The following is a 20,154-nucleotide window of genomic DNA, read 5'->3' on the forward strand; positions in this document are numbered from 1 at the left end:
AATTTTTACACTCAAAACTACGTAGTTTTGAGTGGTTCTCACCTAAGAAAGGGTTCTCACAAGAGCCCTCTCCTATATATATATACATATAAAAACATTTTGTGTATGTATATGATTAGTACTAATTAATCATGTCTGTGTATATTCATGATTACTATTAATTATTTACATTATGACATTATTGACTCAATAATGAAGTAATGTATAGTTGATTTTGATTTATATGAATTTGTTTCGTCTGAATTTTTGAAATTATGTGTATAGTTTGCCGGAGATGTCGGAATCGCGAACCGAGACTATCACGAGATAGCCAACGATCAGGGGAGTCCAAAAGTACACCCATTTCACAACTAAAACCGTCTAAAATGTCGGGATCTAATATTTTACCGGTAAAAAGCACCCGTTCCGGTCACTATATTTTTTACTCAGAAAAATATTAATAATGATCTTAAAATGTTTCTCACGAAACAAAGAATTTAATGGTATAATTTTCATTTTAAGGAGTCGTCGGAATATGGAGTAATGGTGCAAAATAAAATCGAAAAAGAATAAGAAAATAATGAAAAAGAGGATGAGAGGTTCTGAGTTTTGGCCTTTCTGATAGCTAACAAACTTATTCATAAGAATAATAATAAATCAGGTTACTAGATAACTACCAACTTAATAATAATAATAATAATAATAAATTTGAATAAGACCACTTAAATGTAATGTTAGTCAAAAAAATAATAATGATCACATATATTAAAAATATTAATAATAATAAAATAATAAGCTAAGTTTTTATTATAAAAGTCCAGCTACTTTTTTTTTGTATGTATTTATTATTGACAGTTGAGCTTTCTTTTTATATTAAATAAAAGCTAAAGGTGAGTTCATCATCCATTTCCTTTCCTGAAGAAAACTCATTCATATTGATCTGATCCATGGCTGCCTTAATTACCACTTTTGGACTAGTTGGTATTCTTTTATTTAAACTTCATTTTGTACTATTTCCTTGAAAAGCTTAATTAGTTGTAATATTGTATTTTTATTTTATGTTATGGGCAGGCAACATCACTACAGGACTAGTCTATCTTGCTCCTATGTAAGTTTAATTCTTGTTGTATTTACTAGTATTAGTTTAATAGCTTGAAATTTATTAATTATGATATGACAGTAAAACATTTTGGAGAATAGTGGTGAATAGATCAACAGAAGAATTTGAAAGCATGCCATACATATGCAAGTTCATAAATGCATATTTTTGGGTATACTATGGAATTCTGAAGCCTAATAGTACTCTTGTGGCTACTGTTAATGCCTTTGGTGCTCTTTGTGAGATTATTTTCATCATCCTTTTCCTAATTTATGCTTCTCCTACATTGAGGGTGTGTGGGTACTCTCTCTTTTCTCTCTCCTTTTCATTATTAATTTTGATAAGTAACTAATAATATGTAATTAAGTAGGCTAGAACTGGCATGTTATTTGGGGCATTGGATGTGGCATTTCCAGCAGCAGTAACACTAGTGGCTCAACTGTTGTTCAAAAGAAAAGCACAGATAGATATTGCTGGTTTCTTCTGTGTTTGCTTCAGTATGGCTGCATATGGTTCACCTCTTTCAGCTATGGTAACTTCCCTATTCTTTTTTCTTTTCATATCCTATAAATTGCCATACAAAAAATTAGGCTTACCCATTTTTTAAAAACATTAATTGCTCTTCTGAACTTTCAAACTGTCCCAAATAGCTGATTCGACTTGTTTAAAATGTTCTTATAATGTAATCAATTAATCACTCAATTGTAAAAAAAATAAAATGTATTGCACGCGTTTTAAAATGTTATTACATAATTCACATAATAGATTAGAACATCACATCACATCTCGATCTTGATCGTTTTACTTTTTCAAAGCACGTGTAACTTACTTTCTTACAACCGAGTAATTACTTAACTAACGGGCTATTGAAACATTTTAAAAACGTTAAGTGGGCTATTCGAAAATTTCAAAAGTATAAAGGGTCAATCAAACTTTTTAAACAAATTCATTAACAAATGATATATTAAACCTATAAGTTATTTATGAATTTACCTATTAGCTCAAACTTTTAAGCCATCAATTAGTTTTTTTATTATAATATCATAATCTTTTAAACCAAACGATGAAAGTTCAAAATTTCGGCACAATTCTTTATTTTGACTTTTATACTTCGATATAAGATCTATGTATTTTAATTTGCCATTTAGCTTTTAAGATACCTATTATTTAGGGAAACGTACAAAAATAAACCTTGTGGTTATACTTGTTTTCAATCGCAACCTATGCAGTTTACAAATTTTCAAAATGGTACCATGTACTCAATCCGTTAACAGTGTTAAAAATGCTAAGGTGGTAGTGAAAGTTAATTGGTCAAAAGGACATTTTTATCATTTAATTTATATTTTATTTAAAAATGTTCATAATTTTATACCGATTTCTTCATGTTCTGTGTTCGTCTTCGACTTCTCCATTCATCTTCTCTGTTCTTCTCCGTTCATTTTCTTCGTCGGTTAACTCTATTAAGCAAAACTCACTTCTCAAGTCCCTCTCTTTTCCCTTTAGATAAAAAAAATTGCAGATTTTTTTTTTTGGAGAATCAACAATTTACAGGTCTCTCTCTTTTCCTTTCGGATTCAAATCATTCCTTCCTTCTCATCCTACCTTTGCAATTCCATATCATACTAGTTATATTCTTCTTCCTCAATTTAAAATGTTATTGGTTGGGCTAGATTCGTTGATGCATCAAGCTTGGAGCTTGGTGATGGATACCAGTTGTCTTCTTCTTCCTCAATTTACCAGCTTTAGCAAAAAGGCCCACTCGATGCTCGATGAAATGACTAGCCGATAGAAATTTGTACTATTTTTAGATGCTTTATGGGACTTGGAAGTGGATCTACAAGGAATCGGCATTCCATTTGGGGAAAAGTATAAAAAGAATGGATCCAAGTCAATATTCACAACCCGATCCAAGACTGTAGCAAAAAACATGTATGCTCCACCCATGTTGACATTGAAGAAGCTCTCGACAGAAGATGCTTGATAATTGTTCTGGAATAAGGTTGGGAATGATAAATTTGCTGATTCATCATAACTCAGAAGTCTTATGTTTACATGATTACTGAAATTTTGGAGGCTAAATGTGGTGGTTTACCACTTTTGCTCAGTGTACTTGGACGAGTCATGGCTGGGAAGAAGATATTCAGAGAATGGTTCTATGCTCCGGACGAGGACAGAGATATGTTTCAGTTGACATGGTGAGGGTGATAGAGGAGAGAAGAAAGAACAAATGAGAAGAGAGATGATGACCCGCGAAGCCAAACCGGGTCGAATTCATTACACGGGCCCAGCCCATACTTAGATCCATGGTCTAAGATGGGATGGGACCCGAATAGAGGAAGCGGGTGAAGTGAGTAACCGTCCCGAATTCCTAAATGGAGCACTAAAACTCCCACTCAGGACAAACGATACCACGTTTGTTGCCACGAAAGCCACGAGTGGGGGCATCTCCTAAAAAGGAGTAACCGCCCTCGGAACATGGCCTGGAAGGGGTAACCGTCCTCGGCGGTTACTTAAGAACACTTATAAAAAGCCCCAAGGCCAAAGGGGGAAAGGTACATTCACATTTTTTCCCACAATACTATTGCCAATTTACCAACCCTCCTACAAAAACTGACTTGATCGTCGGAGAGTTTTCCCGGAGATCCTGTCTCCGGTTCTGTTTTGCAGGTAACTACGGCGGAGATCATCAAATCGGATCCAGCAAGTTATCATTGGTGCGGTGAGCGTGGACTTTTTTTACCAACATTTGGTTAAAGGTACACAAAGAACATGTCAGACCCATCACGAACGACCGGCGTTACAACCAGATCCACTAGTATGAACTCAAGAGGTCCACGGATTGCGAATTCGCAACCTGCAAGTACGCAGCCTGTGGTGCCCAGCTCGTCAAGCCCTTCGGGACAATTGAGTCCCTTATTGGAGGTTCAAGTGCAAAATGAAATGGAGATGTCCAATAGCGATTTCGTACAAATGGCAGGACAAGTTTTGGCTTCAAATATGAGCCAAGCGGCGGGGGATCGAATGATTAGTTTGTTAACCGCAATGGCCGATCATAATACCGCCGTGGCGGCTGCTCCTCAACAACCTGTTGTTGTCTCCACACAACCATCGACTACTGCCGCCATATCTGCGCTTCCGCAGCCATCTCGAGAGCTAACCCAGATAGGTCAGAGTAGTCGCATGAACCCACGCAGCCATCCAAGCAACTACTCGTACCACGATCCTAGTATGACGATCCATCCGACCTGGCAAACATCCCAACCGACATCGGGAATGCCAGGAATCCTTCCACTACAACACACGGAACCCTTGGTTAACGGGCATTCAGAATTAATGGCGTCTGGGGCGAATACGTTTGGGCAGGAGCACACCTGGAACTTTGACCCTATAACCGGACGACGGCTAGAACCACGGCGAGAACAAATCTCAACATCAATTGGCGGGTGGATGCCACCTAGAGTTCACCAGCAGCGGATGGAAGAAGTTCGGCGAATACCCAATCTTGAGTTGGAAGATCAACTACGGAACATGATGGAGCGAATGGGGTACACGCCTAGGGCGCGAGCAGAGGTGCAGAGTGATTCGCCTTTTGCTCCGTCGTTGCGAGAATTTATACCAGATCACAGGATAAAGGCCCCGACGATACCTAAATACTATGGGGATCCTAATTCTGATCCTGAGGCTCATGTCAGGAACTACAGAGAATTAATGGATGTTGCGGGAGCGAGTGAAAGTATAATTTGCAGATTATTCTCGACCACTTTGGGCGGAGCGGCATCTGATTGGTTTCGGTCTTTACCTGCTGAATCTATTCACAACTGGAATCAATATAGTCGTGATTTCTGTGCCAAGTTCGTGGGCTGTAAAGCGGCAGATGTGACGGATAGGCAGCTGAAGGAGATCAAACAGAGGAACTATAATTCCCTAAGGGAATTTGTTGTCGCATTCAACGATATTCTGGTGTGGTTCCAGAACCCGGATATCGTGAGCATCCGCAACATCATGGCGGATGGAACCACGGATTGGAGCATGCGGGAGGAAATCATCCGCAACAAGTCGCGCACAGTGGCCGAACTCATGAAGATAGCAAAGGAATTCATGGAAGTGGACGATGTCAACAGAGAACATAGAGCTCAAACCCGGAGAGAGAGAGATGTTGCTAGATCCACTTCGGACAATCGACGCCAGACCCAGTCCAAGGGTAATTTTGTTCGCAGGGGCGATCGCTCCTTTCAAGGGGGAGGATATCAAACACCATTGAATACGACTCGCCAGGAGGTGTTACTTTGGATCGAAAAGAGCCCCCTGAAGAAGGATGTGCGGTTCCCCGAGGCGAAAGGCCGAACTAGTTTGGGGCGATATCCTAACAAATATTGCAGGTTCCACAGATTGAACGGCCATGACACGAACGATTGCTATGAACTGAAGAAGGAAATAGAAAAGCTGATTGAGAGGGGCAAGCTAGGCCAATTCGTAAGAAAAGAAACGATTGATGAGAAAACAACGCTCCCACATGAAGGAGAAGCAAGGCCCGAAAAGAAACAGAAGAAAGGGGTGATAAACATGATAGCTGGCGGGATCTATGAGCTGCCAACAAAAAGGGCTCGCCGTGAACAGCGAAAAAGCAACACGCATAGGGGGGATGCCCTCAATTACTCATTTGCGCGAATCACGGAGCCGCATGCGGATGCTTTGGTGATTACGATGGCTGTAGAAGGATGGGACGTCAAGCGGGTCCTTATTGATACTGGCAGTTCTTGTAATGTTATTACTCGGACTGCATTCAACAAGTTGGGAATTAATGACGAGCGAGTGGAACATACATTCATGGATGTAACTGGTTTTGGAGGTCAATCGTCTCAAACAAGTGGACAAGTGGTGTTGGAAGCAGAAATGGGCGATAAGAATCTAAAATGGCGAGGTGATCTAGAATTCGCAATTGTTGATCTCTCGTTGGCCTACAACATAATTCTGGGGCGTCCGTTCCTATCGGAAACGGAATCGCTCATCTCAATGAAGCACTTGACGTTACATTTGCCAACACACCAAGGGCGAGTCATAGTTGAAGGTGATCAACTTGTATCTCAACAGGCCTATACGTTGTCACTTGAACCAAAGCCAGGTGAAGAGGATAAAGTTGATGAGAAGTTGCCGGCAGAAGCATTAGGAGAAACAGAACTATTCGCCATCTCAAATGACAAGAATGTACGAATAGCGGCAGGACTCCCCGAGGAAACGAAGAAAGCCATTACCGAGGTGTTGATCCAATGCGAGTCGGCATTCGCCGCTCCGAATGAAGTGCTGAAAGGAATAAGTCCAGATATAGCAACCCATCGTTTGAATGTGGACAAAGGTGCAACCCCAGTGCGACAGAAAAAGAGAGGACACGCTCCAGAGCGGCAGAAGGCGATTGAAAAAGCTGTGGCGGATTTGCTAAAATCAGATGCAATTCGAGAATTCACCTATCCGGAGTGGCTAGCCAATGTGGTGCTAGTCAAAAAGCCAAATGGAACGTACAGAATGTGTGTCGACTTCAAGGATCTGAATAAAGCTTGTCCGAAGGATATGTATCCGCTACCTAACATTGATATATTGGTAGATGGAACTGCAGGATTTGAAGCTTTATCGTTCACCGACGTGAAATCCAGGTACCACCAGATACCCATGGAGAAGGCGGATGAAATCAAAACATCATTCATAACTCATCAGGCGACTTATTGCTTCAAGGTGATGCCCTTCGGATTGAAAAACGCAGGAGCAACGTACCAGAGGATGATGAACAAGATATTTTCAGACAAGTCAGGCGAGAACTTCTCAATCTACGTAGATGACATGATCATCAAAAGCAAGAAGATGCGAGACCACCCGCAGGATATCAAAGAAATCCTGGAAGTGCTAATCAAATATGGCCTCAAGTTGAACCCAGAAAAATGCACGTTCGGAGCAAGGGCAGGAAAATTCCTGGGTTTCATTGTTAGTGGCAAGGGAGTTGAGGCGAATCCTGAGAAGGTTAAAGCAGTAATGGAGATGAAAACTCCGAGGAACGTAAGAGAAGTTCAAAGACTAAATGGGCGGTTGGTGGCATTAGGGCGATTCATATCATGCTCGGCTAGAAGATGTCTACCTTTCTACAATGCCATCAAAAAATCTAAGTCCTTTGAATGGACGCCGGATTGTCAAGAGGCATTTGAGGGTATAAAGCGACTGCTATGCTATCCGCCCTTAATGAGCAGGCCGGAGGACGGAGAAGATTTATTTCTTTACGTATCCGTCACCAGTATGGCGATATGCACTGTGATGGTGCGAGAAGAAGAGGGCCAACAATATCCAGTGTACTATGTGCGCAAGGTCTTGAAGGATGCAGAACTTCGGTATTCGAAGTTGGACAAAATGGCTCTCGCGGTGATAACCACGGCGGCTAGGCTAAAACCATACTTTCAGGCGCATACTATCATTGTGAGAACCGGAATTCCAATGCGGAAGGTACTGCAGAAACCTGACGCATCCGGCCGATTAATGGAATGGTCAATTCGCCTGGGGGAATTCGATATTCGCTACGAAGGAAGACCAGCACTAAAGGGTCAAGTACTTGCCGATTTCGTGAATGAATTCACGTGGGATGAAGATGAACGTCCAAAGGCACAAAAAGAAGAGTGGAGCATGTTCACAGATGGGGCATTATCCACAGATGGGGCAGGACTGGGAGTCGTCATCAAAGGCCCGGAGGTTATTCGCATGTACTATGCGGCAAAGTTAACTTTCAAAACTACCAATAATGCCGCAGAGTACGAAGCAATGATATGCGGATTGAAGCTGCTTAATGAACTTACGCCAGAAAGAGTGGTGATCTACAGCGATTCTAAACTCATGATAAATCAGATCACAAAAAACTATCTGGTGAAACAAGAAGATCTGGTCAAATACTATCAGATAGTCGGCAGATTGACGCAGGAGTTAACACACAAGGGAGTCGTCTGGGAAATGGTGCATGTTCCAAGAGGCCAAAACACAAAGGCTGATGAACTGGCAAAAGCAGCGGCGAGTAGAGAACCATGGAATCAAAAAGCATGCAATTTGGAGATAAGATCTGCACCGGCATTTGAAGTCGATCAGATTATGGTCATTGAAGAGCTGGAAGATGATGAAGATTGGCGGATACCTATCCGCCAATATCTGGAGCAGGGAGATTTGCCAGATGACAAAAGCCTAGCCAGAAAGCTAATTGGACAATCAGCGAGATACTCAATTCGAGATGGAACTTTGTATCGAAAATCATATACGTGTCCATGGTTGAAATGTGTTAGCCGCAATGAAGGAGACTACGTACTGCGAGAACTCCATGAAGGAATGTGCGGCGCACATGAAGCATCCGCGGCGTTGGCAAGAAAAGTCAAGTTAATGGGATACTATTGGCCAAAGGTGATGGAGGATTCCCAGAAGATGGTAGCGGAATGTCACAGCTGTTAAATCCATGCGAATGAAAAACACGTTCCCGGAGCCGAACAAATCTCTATAATGACGGCATGGCCATTCGCAACATGGGGAATCGATATAGTGGGTCCATTCCCAGAACCGACAAAGAAAAGGAAGTACTTGGTAGTCGCAGTTGACCACTTCAGCAAATGGGTAGAAGCGGAGGCAGTAACCGCTCAAACACCTGAACGAATGATCGAGTTCTTACGAGAGAACATTATCATGCGATTTGGAATCCCGTAAAAGCTTATAACTGACAACGGCACCCAGTTCAACTGTGTCAAGTTCAAAGCATACTGCGAAAGCATGGGGATCAAGAATCATTTTTCTTCCGTAAACCATCCCCAATCGAATGGTATGACAGAGGTTACCAACAGGGCCATGATTCAAGGTATCAAGAAGCGGCTAGGTGATAAAAAAACAGGTTGGGCGGATGAGATACCCCATATGTTATGGGCATACAGAACTTCTGTAAAAGCAGCAACTGGCGAAACACCTTTCTCGCTGGTTTATGGAGCCGAAGCAGTCCTACCTGTTGAAATCAAGTCGCCTACAGATCGAATAATTTATTATTGCGACACACAAAATCCCATCAACATTAGAGATGCATTGGATTCTGTTGAAGAACGAAGAGAAAAAGCTTACATGCGAATGGCAATGTACCGCAATAGAATCAAGAAATATCATGACAGAAGGGTGCGAAAAGTGATAATCAACGAGAACGACTTGGTCTTGAAAAAAGCGGACAAAATACAATCCAGAGATGGCAAAGGCAAATTAGGCGTCAACTGGATCGGACCATACAGAGTATCCAAGAAGCTGGGACCATCAACTTTTGAAATAGAAGAAATGAGCGGAAAAAAGCTCCCGCGCACCTGGAATCTAGAAAATCTGCGCCTATATAAACGGGCCGGGTAGTTCAGGGAAATGACGAGTACTCTTTTTCCTTTTATGAGTTTTTTCCCACTGGGTTTTCTGATAAAAGGTTTTAATGAGGCTTTGATCCCGCACATTTCATATACCAATGTAACAAAAAGTCTTTTCTTTTATCAATAAAGATATTCAATTGTTGCATACGGCGTTTGAGTGCGGATCCTTTTTAGGACAACCACTTCAGTGTGTTATCTACAAATAAAAGGCGGGTAAATCGCGCAAAAACCTTATAGTTGAATTTAAAAACACATAAATGTGTTGCCTATTAAGAAAGGCGGATGCATGATTACGCATCACTCGCAAAAACCTTATGGTTGAACTTAAAAACACATAAATGTGTTGCCTCTTAAAGAAAGGCGGATGCATGATTACGCATCACTCGTAAAACCTTATGATTAACCTTATGATTATATTATTTTCGAAAGAAAAATTATAAGATAAGGCATAAAATTAAGCGAATTAACGAGTACTCAAAAAATTGCAAAAAGGGTCTGGCCACCCTAGTGGAAACGAAACTAAACTACGAGGAAATACAAATATGGAGTCGGCAAAAGGGCAAGGGTCACGTATGAAAACAAAGGGCAATAAGGAATAAAGCAATAATCGCACGTATAGGTAAAGCGGCAAGTAAAAGAACATATATATATACGGGCAGTTTGTTACATACAACAGTCCAGATATAAATCAAACTATGCTACAGCTTCCTCTCCTTCACCCCTATGGCCCTCCTCGCCTTCAGCGGCTCCCTCATCTCCTCCAGTGGGCGGATCTGCTTCAAGCGAATCCTCAACCCTCGAATCAGTAACCGCTTCAGAGGGCGGTACCTCTTGCTCAGGCTGAGAAAGGTCTTGTGGTGCCTCTTTTTCCGCGTTCTGAGTAGGGATCTCTCAGCTAATTGGAGGGTTCTGAAAACTCTGCCAATCTAAGAAGAGTACCTCATCCATATCAGCATCCTCGGCTTCCAGCTTGTCCCACTTCTCAGTTAGATCCTTTTCGGGGATGGGAACCTTGGGGCGGCTAAGTACTCGATCTGGATGCCCATGCTCATAAGCAGCATGAATTCGCTCCCCATACCAATAGATGCGAGCACCATCTTCGGCTAGAATCTCCTCAGCTTTCTTCTTTTGCATCTCCAGAGCCTCCTTGGATGAATTTAGATCATCAAGGACCTTTTGCAGCTCGTCGGACTTAGCCTGGAGGGATCTGAGAGCTTCCTCCTTCTCGCTCATAACCTTCTGACAAGCGCCTTCAAGAGCCTTTACCTTCCTTTGGACATCATCATAAAGCGACTTTTGAGTCGCCAATTCAGTACCAAGGTTCTCCAACTCTTTAGCGCGTTCAGCGTCCCTTAGGAGAGCACCCTCCGCGAAGTTAATAATCTGCATAAAAGACGATTCGCAGATAATAAGAGCGGATAGAAATGTGCGGTTACTACAAATGCAAGATCCTTGAAAGAGAATATCACGAGTAACAACATACCTCTATGGCCCGCTTCTCAATCCCCTCCATAGCAGTAGGAAGCGGCACCTGCTCTCGCACGCGGGAAGCAGAGGGGAGCCGCCCAAGGACATTGCATATGGAAGAAACAATGTCCCTACACGAGAAGCTCACAGCCATGCCAAAGGTCCTAGTCCACCACCCGCTGATATCGGGAATTGGCTGCGAATGCATAAGGAGAAAGATCAGGAGAACAGCAGATAACTCATAAGGAAAAATTAACAACATAAAAAAGGGGAATAGATCAATATACCTCGTGGATTGGTGTACTGCTTTTTCCTTTGGACGAGGCGGATACAGGTGTACCGCCAACAGTGAGGGACACAGAAGCGTTTTTCTTTCTGGGGCGAGAAGACTCTGTATCCGCAATATTCTTCCGCTTCCTAGTTAAGGGAAGGTCCTCGGAAGCAGAAGCTGGACCTTGTGAAACGGAGGCCCTTGCGGGAGAAGCCGCCTTGATAGAAGTAATCGCCCCTCCGGGAGAATTCGCCCCTGCGACTGAAGTGTTTCCCTCCATTCGCCTCTTCCTTCTCGCTAGGGCTTTAGCCTCCCGATCTGCAGCGATTTGAGATAAAGGATCACCCCTGCAAAGGGTTAAAAGAAATCATCAACTTGGAAATAAAAAGTACCTTGTACAAAAACGCGATAAGGGATATAGACAACGTGATCCCCCTCGCGATAGGCAATCGCCACTCGGCTCCTTAGCATGTGGAAAGTCTGATCATACGTCCATACAAAGGGAGGAGTACCCTTCAAAAAATTGATCACAGCGGATTCTTCCTTGCTGGGGTAACCGAAGTTCAAACTCTTTACATTTGGTCGGCCCCAACGGCGAAGGAAGTTCGGATTCCCTTCGTGAAACTTGATGAAGAAATAAGATCGGTCCCACTCGCGGATTTTGTTCAGCTTCTCGTCAAAACCATAGTAACCGCTCTGACGGATGAAAGTAAAATACCCCGCCGAACTTTTGAAATGATGAAGCTTGGAGAAAATTTTGAGCGAGAAGGGAACCTCCAGACAATCCGCCAGAAATTTGTCCAGAGTTAAATCGGCCCATCCATTGGGATGCAACTGACCGGGTGCGATTTCGTAACCGCCAAGTACGGAGGCAACCTCATCCGCCAGCGGATACGTGAAGCCGCAGATGATCTGGGCGACGAAAATGGTAAAATACCCCTTTGGGTAGTCGCCCGGTCCTTTATCCTCCCCAGGAATAAGGGTTTCGAGGCCTTGGAGCCAAGGATACTGCTCCCGCAAATCGTCAATTGTCTCTTGACAAACTAGACTTCCCGACCTGTCCTTCTTCGGTAATAAATGGGGGGTTGGGACAGGTGGCGGAATCAACTTTTTAGGGTCAAAACCTAGGCCCTCATCGGTTGTATTCACCAGGTGGAGGAAGTCGGCGGGATGAGAATCAGACCCAGGAGAGCTGGTTGAAGCTTCATCAACCATCTCCTCGACCTCATGGGAGACCTCGCGGACGTAATTTTCGTCGAATGGTGCGAAGTCGAGGTCAGGGTTCGACATATTGATGAAGGAAAATGAACAGAAGTAAAGAATCGAGCGAGGTACAAATTCTAGAAAGGAACACTTACATATGAAAGACGACAGAGAGAAGAACGGACGCAAAAAGGTTGATGCCGGAAGAGAAACGACGCAAAAGGTGGATGCCGGAAAAGAAACGACGGGAAAGGGAAAGTCACAATTTTTGAATTTTGAAAATCCAGACAAAAACGAAGAGTCTCCTATAAAAAAAGACCCTAAAGGGCTCTTGCCAAACTAAGGGGGAGGCATGTGATGACCCGCGAAGCCAAACCGGGCCGAATTCATTACACGGGCCAAGCCCATACTTAGATCCATGGTCTAAGATGGGATGGGACCCGAATAGAGGAAGCGGGTGAAGTGAGTAACCGCCCCGAATTCCTAAATGGAGCACTAAAACTCCCACTCAGGACAAACGATACCACGTTTGTTGCCACGAAAGCCACGAGTGGGGGCATCTCCTAAAAAGGAGTAACCGCCATCGGAACATGGCCTGGAAGGGGTAACCGCCCTCGGCGGTTACTTAAGAACACTTATAAAAAGCCCCAAGGCCAAAGGGGGAAAGGTACATTCACATTTTTTCCCACAATACTATTGCCAATTTACCAACCCTCCTACAAAAACTGACTTGATCGTCGGAGAGTTTTCCCGGAGATCCTGTCTCCGGTTCTGTTTTGCAGGTAACTACGGCGGAGATCATCAAATCGGATCCAACAAGTTATCAAGAGAGAATGACAAAATTACCGCTAAGAAATTTTGACTCTGACTGCCACCTCAGCATTTTTAACATTGTTAGACAGGAATGCCTATGTTTGTTAACGGATTGAAGTACATGATACTATTTAAAAAAAAAATTAAACCACATGGGTTGCGATTGAAAACAGTTGTAATCACAAAGTTTATTTTTGTACTTTTCCCTATTATTTAAACAACTGTAAACTATTTTATACAAAAATTGACTTTAAAGTATTTTACGTTTCCAACTCACAATTTAAGAATAATTGGAATTTTTTTTAATAAAGAGCTTTATTCAGAAAAGTCATCCTTAGACAAAGTACGAGTTAACCAACTATGAATAGAAAACGAAATAAAATGGTCAACATTAGAAAGAGCACTACGAGCAATACAATGAAAAACCACATTCGCTAATCTATGAACAAAAAAACATTGAGAAATATGGTCTATGCATACGCAGGTCCTATAGTCTTGAATAATACTACCAAATTCAGTTAAATCCTGCATGGAGGAGGTGATGCAATCTACTAGAAATTTTGCATCTGATTCAAACTACACATCATGCAAGTCAAGTTAAGTGACCCAATGTAATGTTTGACGAAGAGCTACTACGTTTGCTAGTTTCACTTCGACAAACCCACTATAACAGGAACTAAGCAGCGCAATAAAGCTTCCATCATTGCGGGAAATCACTGCACTTGCACCACTCTTTGAAGCATCGTGGAAGATAACTGCGTCTACATTGCATTTTACAGATCCCTCCGCAAGAGGAGACAACGAGCAGGGGCAATGATAGAAGGAGATTGGTCATTAGGAGGAGTCTTATGCTAAGCCTAGTGCCACTCTAAGACCCAAGCCTTAACCTAGTCAATCATTATGTGCAGCGAGCTATAATTTCCATCCCACAATAGAGCATTTTAACGTAACCAGATAACCCAAAAAACAACTACACACTTCTTAGCCATCTCGCCATATGACAACGTACAAAGATTAAGGAACCAATCTTTTACATCCTCAAACTCGCAATTAGGAACCTGCAAACCTGATGCTAACTATCAATCCACAATAGGGAGGCAACCAAAAGAAAGAGGAAAATCATGCTCAATGTTAGTAGTATAGAATAAACAATCAATAGAATTGAAACATGCTTTCCTCCGGAGCCTATTACGAGTAGGTAGAATTTTAGAGCACAACTTCCAAAGAAAAAGTTTGATCTTCGGGGGAAGTAAGAGGTTCCATAAACCACCCCACCCATCAATGACACCTTTAGAATTCCACACATCCTCTGGAACCATGTAGCTCGATTTTAAATTGTAGCACTCATTCTTAGTAAAATGCCAAACCTAACAATCATCATAAGACATGTAAGGAAGAATTGTATTAGAGATAAGAGTAGCTTCTTGGAGAAGAAAAATAACTTCGATCTTTCTTCTATCCCACATCCTCATCCCTAGAATAAAAAGATCTTCCACCTTCAAATTCTCCATCCCATCCACACACAATGAATCAACAATAAAACCGCGCTCCTTAATTAACCACAAATCCTCCCAAAACCCAATCAACAAACCATTACCTACTCTCCACCTTAACCCTCTTGACAGAACATCCTTAGAACTCCACACACTCCTTTAAATTTAAATAGGATTAGTGCCTAATCCAGAGAAAAAGACAGCATCGTTCGAAAAGTATTTAACTTTGAAGATCCTACTAACCAAACTATTAGGAATAATTATAAGAGTCCAACCTTATTTACTGAGCAATGAGAGATTGTAGTTGTTATTCTTCCGATTACTTAGTTTAACATAACTAAATTAGTGTATGTTTTTCTTACCATTCTCCTTCAAACACCACCAGAAGAAGTTCATCATACGTCGGAGCTCCTCATAAATAGATTAAGGAATAAGAGAAGTGCTCATACAAAAAGTGGGTAAAGCTTGAACCACTAACTTTAACAACACATCATTTCTTGCATTAGAGAGGAACCAGTAACTCCAATTACCAAATCGAGCTCGCGTCTTATCTTTTAGAGAGCTGTAGATATGCTTTTTTAATCTCCTTATAAAAGAAGGGAGACCTAGATAGCGACCAGTATTCAAAGCGAAATACACACCCAGTAAAGAACAAATGGGATACCAGATATTCGAATGTACATTCGGACTAAAGAAAATACTAGACTTACTGTGATTTATAGATTGGCCTGAAGCCTCACCATACAAAGCTAAGATATCCATAATAGTTTTGCACTCCTCTAAGTTAGTTCTAAAGAGTATGAAGTTGTCATCAGCAAAAACAAGATGGGTAACATTAGGGTCACCATTACAAACCTTGCAGCCATGATGACAACCTTCCATTTTTTCTTTGAGAATTAGTCTAGATAGAACCTCCAAGCATAAAATAAAGAGGTAAGGCAACAAAAGACCCTTTTTCTTAGGCCCTTACCTAGATTAATCGGATCAATCATATTGCCCCTATAGTAGTGATACAAAGCATTAGCCAATCAATCCATCGATCATGAAACCCTATACAGATAAGAAATGTTTTTTAAAAAAACATAGTCTACATGATTATACGCTTTGCTAATGTCAAGATTTAAAGCAAACTCACTCTGCCTCCCATATTCTTCTTGTTCATGTAGTGTAGATACTCAAAAGAAATTTGCACATTATCAACGAGAGAGCGACCCAAAACAAAACAGATAGAGACTTGGAGATAATATCTAAATGAATAAGCTTCAGGCAGTTAGCTAAGACTTTAGCAATAATCATATACAGAACATTACAAAGAGAAATGGGTCGCAAAGCAGTCATATTCTCAGGGTTATCACACTTAGGGATTAACACTACGATAGTATCATTCAAATTAACAGAGAATTTGCCTCTAGATTACCAACCATTACAAGTACTAGAAATATCCAAGCTAATCAAATCCTAGTAATGGTGAAAAAAATCGAATTGAGTCCATCATGACATAGAGCCTTATCAACTTGCATGGAAAAAACAACAGTTTTGAATTCAACTAACTCAAACTGAGCAATTAGCAACATATTAGCTTCATTAAAGACAACACAATGCATAACATCCACCAAGTCATAAGAGTCAACAATAAGGGAGGGGTAAATAGAGCCTTAAAATAGGAAGAAATAATATTACCCATCTCCTGCTTATCTTCATCAATTTTGCCAGCCGCATCACGAAGCCAACTGAACTGATTACCCTTCTTCCTTGATTTTACACAGGCATGAAAGAACTTAGAATTACTGTTGCCACCAATAAGCCAACAGGCTTTAGAATGCATGCTTCAAGAAAATTTCTTCCACTTCAAATTTGTGATTGAGGCAAGGTTTTGCTTCGAAAAGCGATCAATAGAACCAGTGGCATGCTTAACAAAGATTAGCAATTTTTCTCTTACAACTTGCAATCTTCCGAGTAAACTGAGCTCTGAAATCGACCCCCACTATTCTATTGAAGCAACACGGTCCGAGAGTTTCATTGTAACATAAACATTCCCTCTCGACACCCAACACTTCTTTACCGATGAATAGAAACCCTCCTCACGATTCTAGGCCATCTCGAACTTGAATATGCAGTGACGACTACTGTGGACTCTGGCAACAATAATAAAAAAAAATTAGGATATTGTCAGAATAGGTAGAGAAAATATGAGTACAACAATAATTTGAAAATTGATCACAAAATAGTTGTCAAGCTTCTTTTGCACCTCGAAAATTGTGCCCCTGCTCCATGTAAAAAAGCATTCCATCTTAAGCTCAATAAGCTGGTTAATAGAAAGGACATCATCAAAAGCGTTCATCAAGAAACTTGGGAACGACATCCCCCTTTATTCTCTTATTGCTTATGGATATAGTTAGAGTCCCCTAGGATGATCTAGGGAAGAGTAGAGAGATATGTAAATGAACTAATTAAGGCCCAAGACTCCTTGAGCTTACCCCAATCTGCAAACCCATAGAAACCCACCATCTACCAGTCACCATCTATCGTATCATAAACCAACACATCAATGTGATGATCAGAGAAACCACTCACTGTAACCACATTATTGGACTTCCACAACATTGTTAAGCCTCCACTTCTACCTCGACAATCCACTGCAAAAGAATCCATCATACTCAAACTTTCGGTGGAGCAACCTAATTTAGTTCTTATCAACTAAAGTTTCTATCAAGAACACAAGATTGGGGTTTTGAGCTCGAATGAGCTCGTCCAACGAATGAATTGCACGTGGATTCTCGAACCTTGATAATTCCAACTCAAGCAATTCATAATCCCTAGAGAACCTGAGTGTCAGGTCTCACCGAATCAAAACATGGGGAAACTCTTTTATCCTTGCTTACCTCAAAAGAACCAACTTTAATGCACACCATGTTATCCTTGAAAGAAGCTTTAGGAATATTAGAAATTTGATCAGCTTTAGAGTCAACTCCCTCTCTCCTCCTTTTTTCTTTTCCAATAAATCTAGGTTAGCATCTTCCTCTCAGGCCATAATTGTATCGTCCCCACCTCCATTTTCAAAAAAGATAGGCTTTGATTGGGGATTACTTCGTGATCCTATGCACATAGACTTAGATATTTGCATAGGTTTAGTTAAAATAGACTTTCCTCTTTTATCTCCTTTAGTTACGGGATTGAGGATTTTGCATAATTGGGGGTGAAAAAATATGTTTGCCAAAACCGCCATTAATTAATGGCATATGCAATCTCGTTGGACTCTCTCAAACACCATGAACAAACATTCTCCTCTCCCTTCTCATCGAAGATTTCAACCACTCACCATATTCTCTCCTGCTCAGATCTACCACGAACAATTGCTCGCATAAACGCTATGAGTGACCAATCACACCATAGGTAGGTGTAACAAAAGGTCGTAGTCTTTTATACTTGAACTGGATATACGATATTTTTGTTTGAGAAGGACAAATCTTTTTGCACCTCCTCAATGGCTTCCGAGCGTCAACAAGTACTCAAATTCCCATGCATTATCTACGCCTCGTTCTCTAGGTTGTAAAATTTAGTAAATTCTAATATATTCTAAGTCATCTTCTACGATATTTTAAATAAAAAAAACTTCTTTTTTTCACTCTATTATGTGATTTATATGTATTAATTTTTTTTGTATATATATAAAATATAAACATAAATTCTTATAAATTTTAAAAATTTATAAATATACCTTTGTACTTATTATGCACACATTTTACCCATATTTCTATTTTTTATTATAAATATCATTTTTCGGTGCTCATTTTCATTTTATTTTAAATAAACTTTAAACTTTTCATTTACATGTAACATAGTCTTAAGTATATCCTCCAATTGTGATTTGTATGTATTATCCTCCAATTGTGGAATGATGTGTATTCTGAAACTGCCATCAAGGGTCGAATATTGAAATGATTAATGTACAAAACTAAATGAATGTATTAAAATTAACATAAAGGCAATGGCTATAAACGACAAATTGGACATAATTACATAAGTAGTGGACCAAATATTAACTCTTCGAATCATAATTGATCGGATGCATTATTTTCGAAGTATCATAAAATTTCTATAACCATGGGTGCTAGTGAATTTTAAAGAAGTAAAAGTTAGAAAATTAAAATCAATATAATTGTCAAACATCAAACAACATTTCCATTACATGGACTTAAAGTATGTACAACACAAACACATCTTGCTATAAGTTGAAATTCTATCAATATATAAATAAAGCTGCAAGGATATGAAATCTCGACCACTTGGTCTTAGAAACTGTAGAACAATATCAACAAGCCATTTGAAAAAAAAAGAATTAATAGTTAAGATTCGAATAATAAGTTTTATATTAATATTTAAGAGTGTTGAAGGGAAAAACTAATTAGAAAAATGAAAATAAATGAACAGAAAACAGTGATAAGAACAAAGAGCGTGGAGTACATGCCATTCCTGCTGTCATTTTTTCTATTCATCAATGGTGGAGTTTGGAGTTTGTATGCTATCCTTACTGCAGACTGGTTCATTGGAGTAAGTAATATTTTTAATTGTTAATTTACTTAATTATATATAACTTAAGATGATTTGATTCACAATTTTTACAGTTACCAAATGGGACAGGATTTGGTCTTGGAACAACTCAGATGATTTTGTATGCAATTTATTATAAAGGACCAAACTCACTCAACAAAGAATCACTTCTTCCACTATCTGATTGAAATACTATTAATAGCTTCTAATTTTATTGTATCAGAGTTTCTCTCATATGCTTCATTTGGAAAATGCAATTTCAATTTTCTTTTTATTGGGATAGTTTGTCTGATTCTCATCAGAGCTTCTTTAGGTGGATCCTCCATCAATTAAAGTTTTTTGTGTATAATACTCGAACACATGATCTCTAACTTAAGCGACTTGCGTCTCTTAACCACTCAAATATAACCTTAATTAATTAAGGCATCAATTGCTATTTTAGTAACAACAAATATAGGTAGAGACTATGATAAATGCTTTTCATCCTAAATTAAATACTTAATGGGGTAGCAGGTTTAATGAGCAAGATAAGTTTCTTCAAAGCTTTTTTCTGGTAATGTATATGTATTTCTCAACTACGGCCGTGGATACAATTCATTTAATTTTTTTTTAAAATATCAAAATTAGAGAACACAAAATTTCAGCAAATCCACATTTTTATTTGAGTTTATGGTGAATTTTCACTTATTAGTTCTCAAGAGAAGCAAGAAATTTGATATTTTTCTATCCAACTCTCTTTGATCCATATCCTAGGTGATGATAGTGAGCTTTCTATCAATTGCAAAATTATATTAGCCTATTGTTTGACTTTGTATTTAGTATACTAGATATTTTAGGTTTATATCAGTTGAGAAAAATAGCACTATGCCATTTTCC

General features: G+C 40.0%; 1 protein-coding gene across 5 annotated transcripts; it reads left to right on the forward strand.

The window, feature by feature from the left end:
• Positions 1-833: 833 nt before the first annotated feature.
• On the forward strand, positions 834-19,675 carry LOC136202332 (bidirectional sugar transporter SWEET17-like). Of its 5 annotated transcripts, none has more exons than XM_065992899.1 (6): positions 834-960; positions 1,051-1,087; positions 1,160-1,370; positions 1,449-1,610; positions 19,159-19,278; positions 19,369-19,675. In XM_065992899.1, exons 1-6 carry the CDS (start codon positions 927-929, stop codon positions 19,393-19,395), a joined length of 591 nt encoding a protein of 196 aa, XP_065848971.1. In that variant the 5' UTR covers positions 834-926; the 3' UTR covers positions 19,396-19,675. The 5 variants fall into 5 exon arrangements, with proteins under 5 accessions (XP_065848971.1, XP_065848964.1, XP_065848993.1 ...); XM_065992892.1 differs by having other exon boundaries at positions 19,353-19,671; XM_065992914.1 differs by having other exon boundaries at positions 849-869; positions 19,353-19,670.
• The last annotated feature ends 479 nt before the right edge of the window (positions 19,676-20,154 follow it).

The sequence above is a fragment of the Euphorbia lathyris genome, chromosome 1 (assembly GCF_963576675.1).
Source record: "Euphorbia lathyris chromosome 1, ddEupLath1.1, whole genome shotgun sequence".
Classification (NCBI taxonomy): domain Eukaryota; kingdom Viridiplantae; phylum Streptophyta; class Magnoliopsida; order Malpighiales; family Euphorbiaceae; genus Euphorbia; species Euphorbia lathyris.

Excerpts from the sequence above, each read along its gene's own strand:
- LOC136202332 (XM_065992892.1), top strand. The coding sequence starts at position 927 with ATGGCTGCCTTAATTACCACTTTTGGACTAGTTG. Across the intron at positions 961-1,050 it reads TACCACTTTTGGACTAGTTG|GCAACATCACTACAGGACTA; the intron begins GTATTCTTTTAT and ends TGTTATGGGCAG. Across the intron at positions 1,088-1,159 it reads CTAGTCTATCTTGCTCCTAT|TAAAACATTTTGGAGAATAG; the intron begins GTAAGTTTAATT and ends ATGATATGACAG.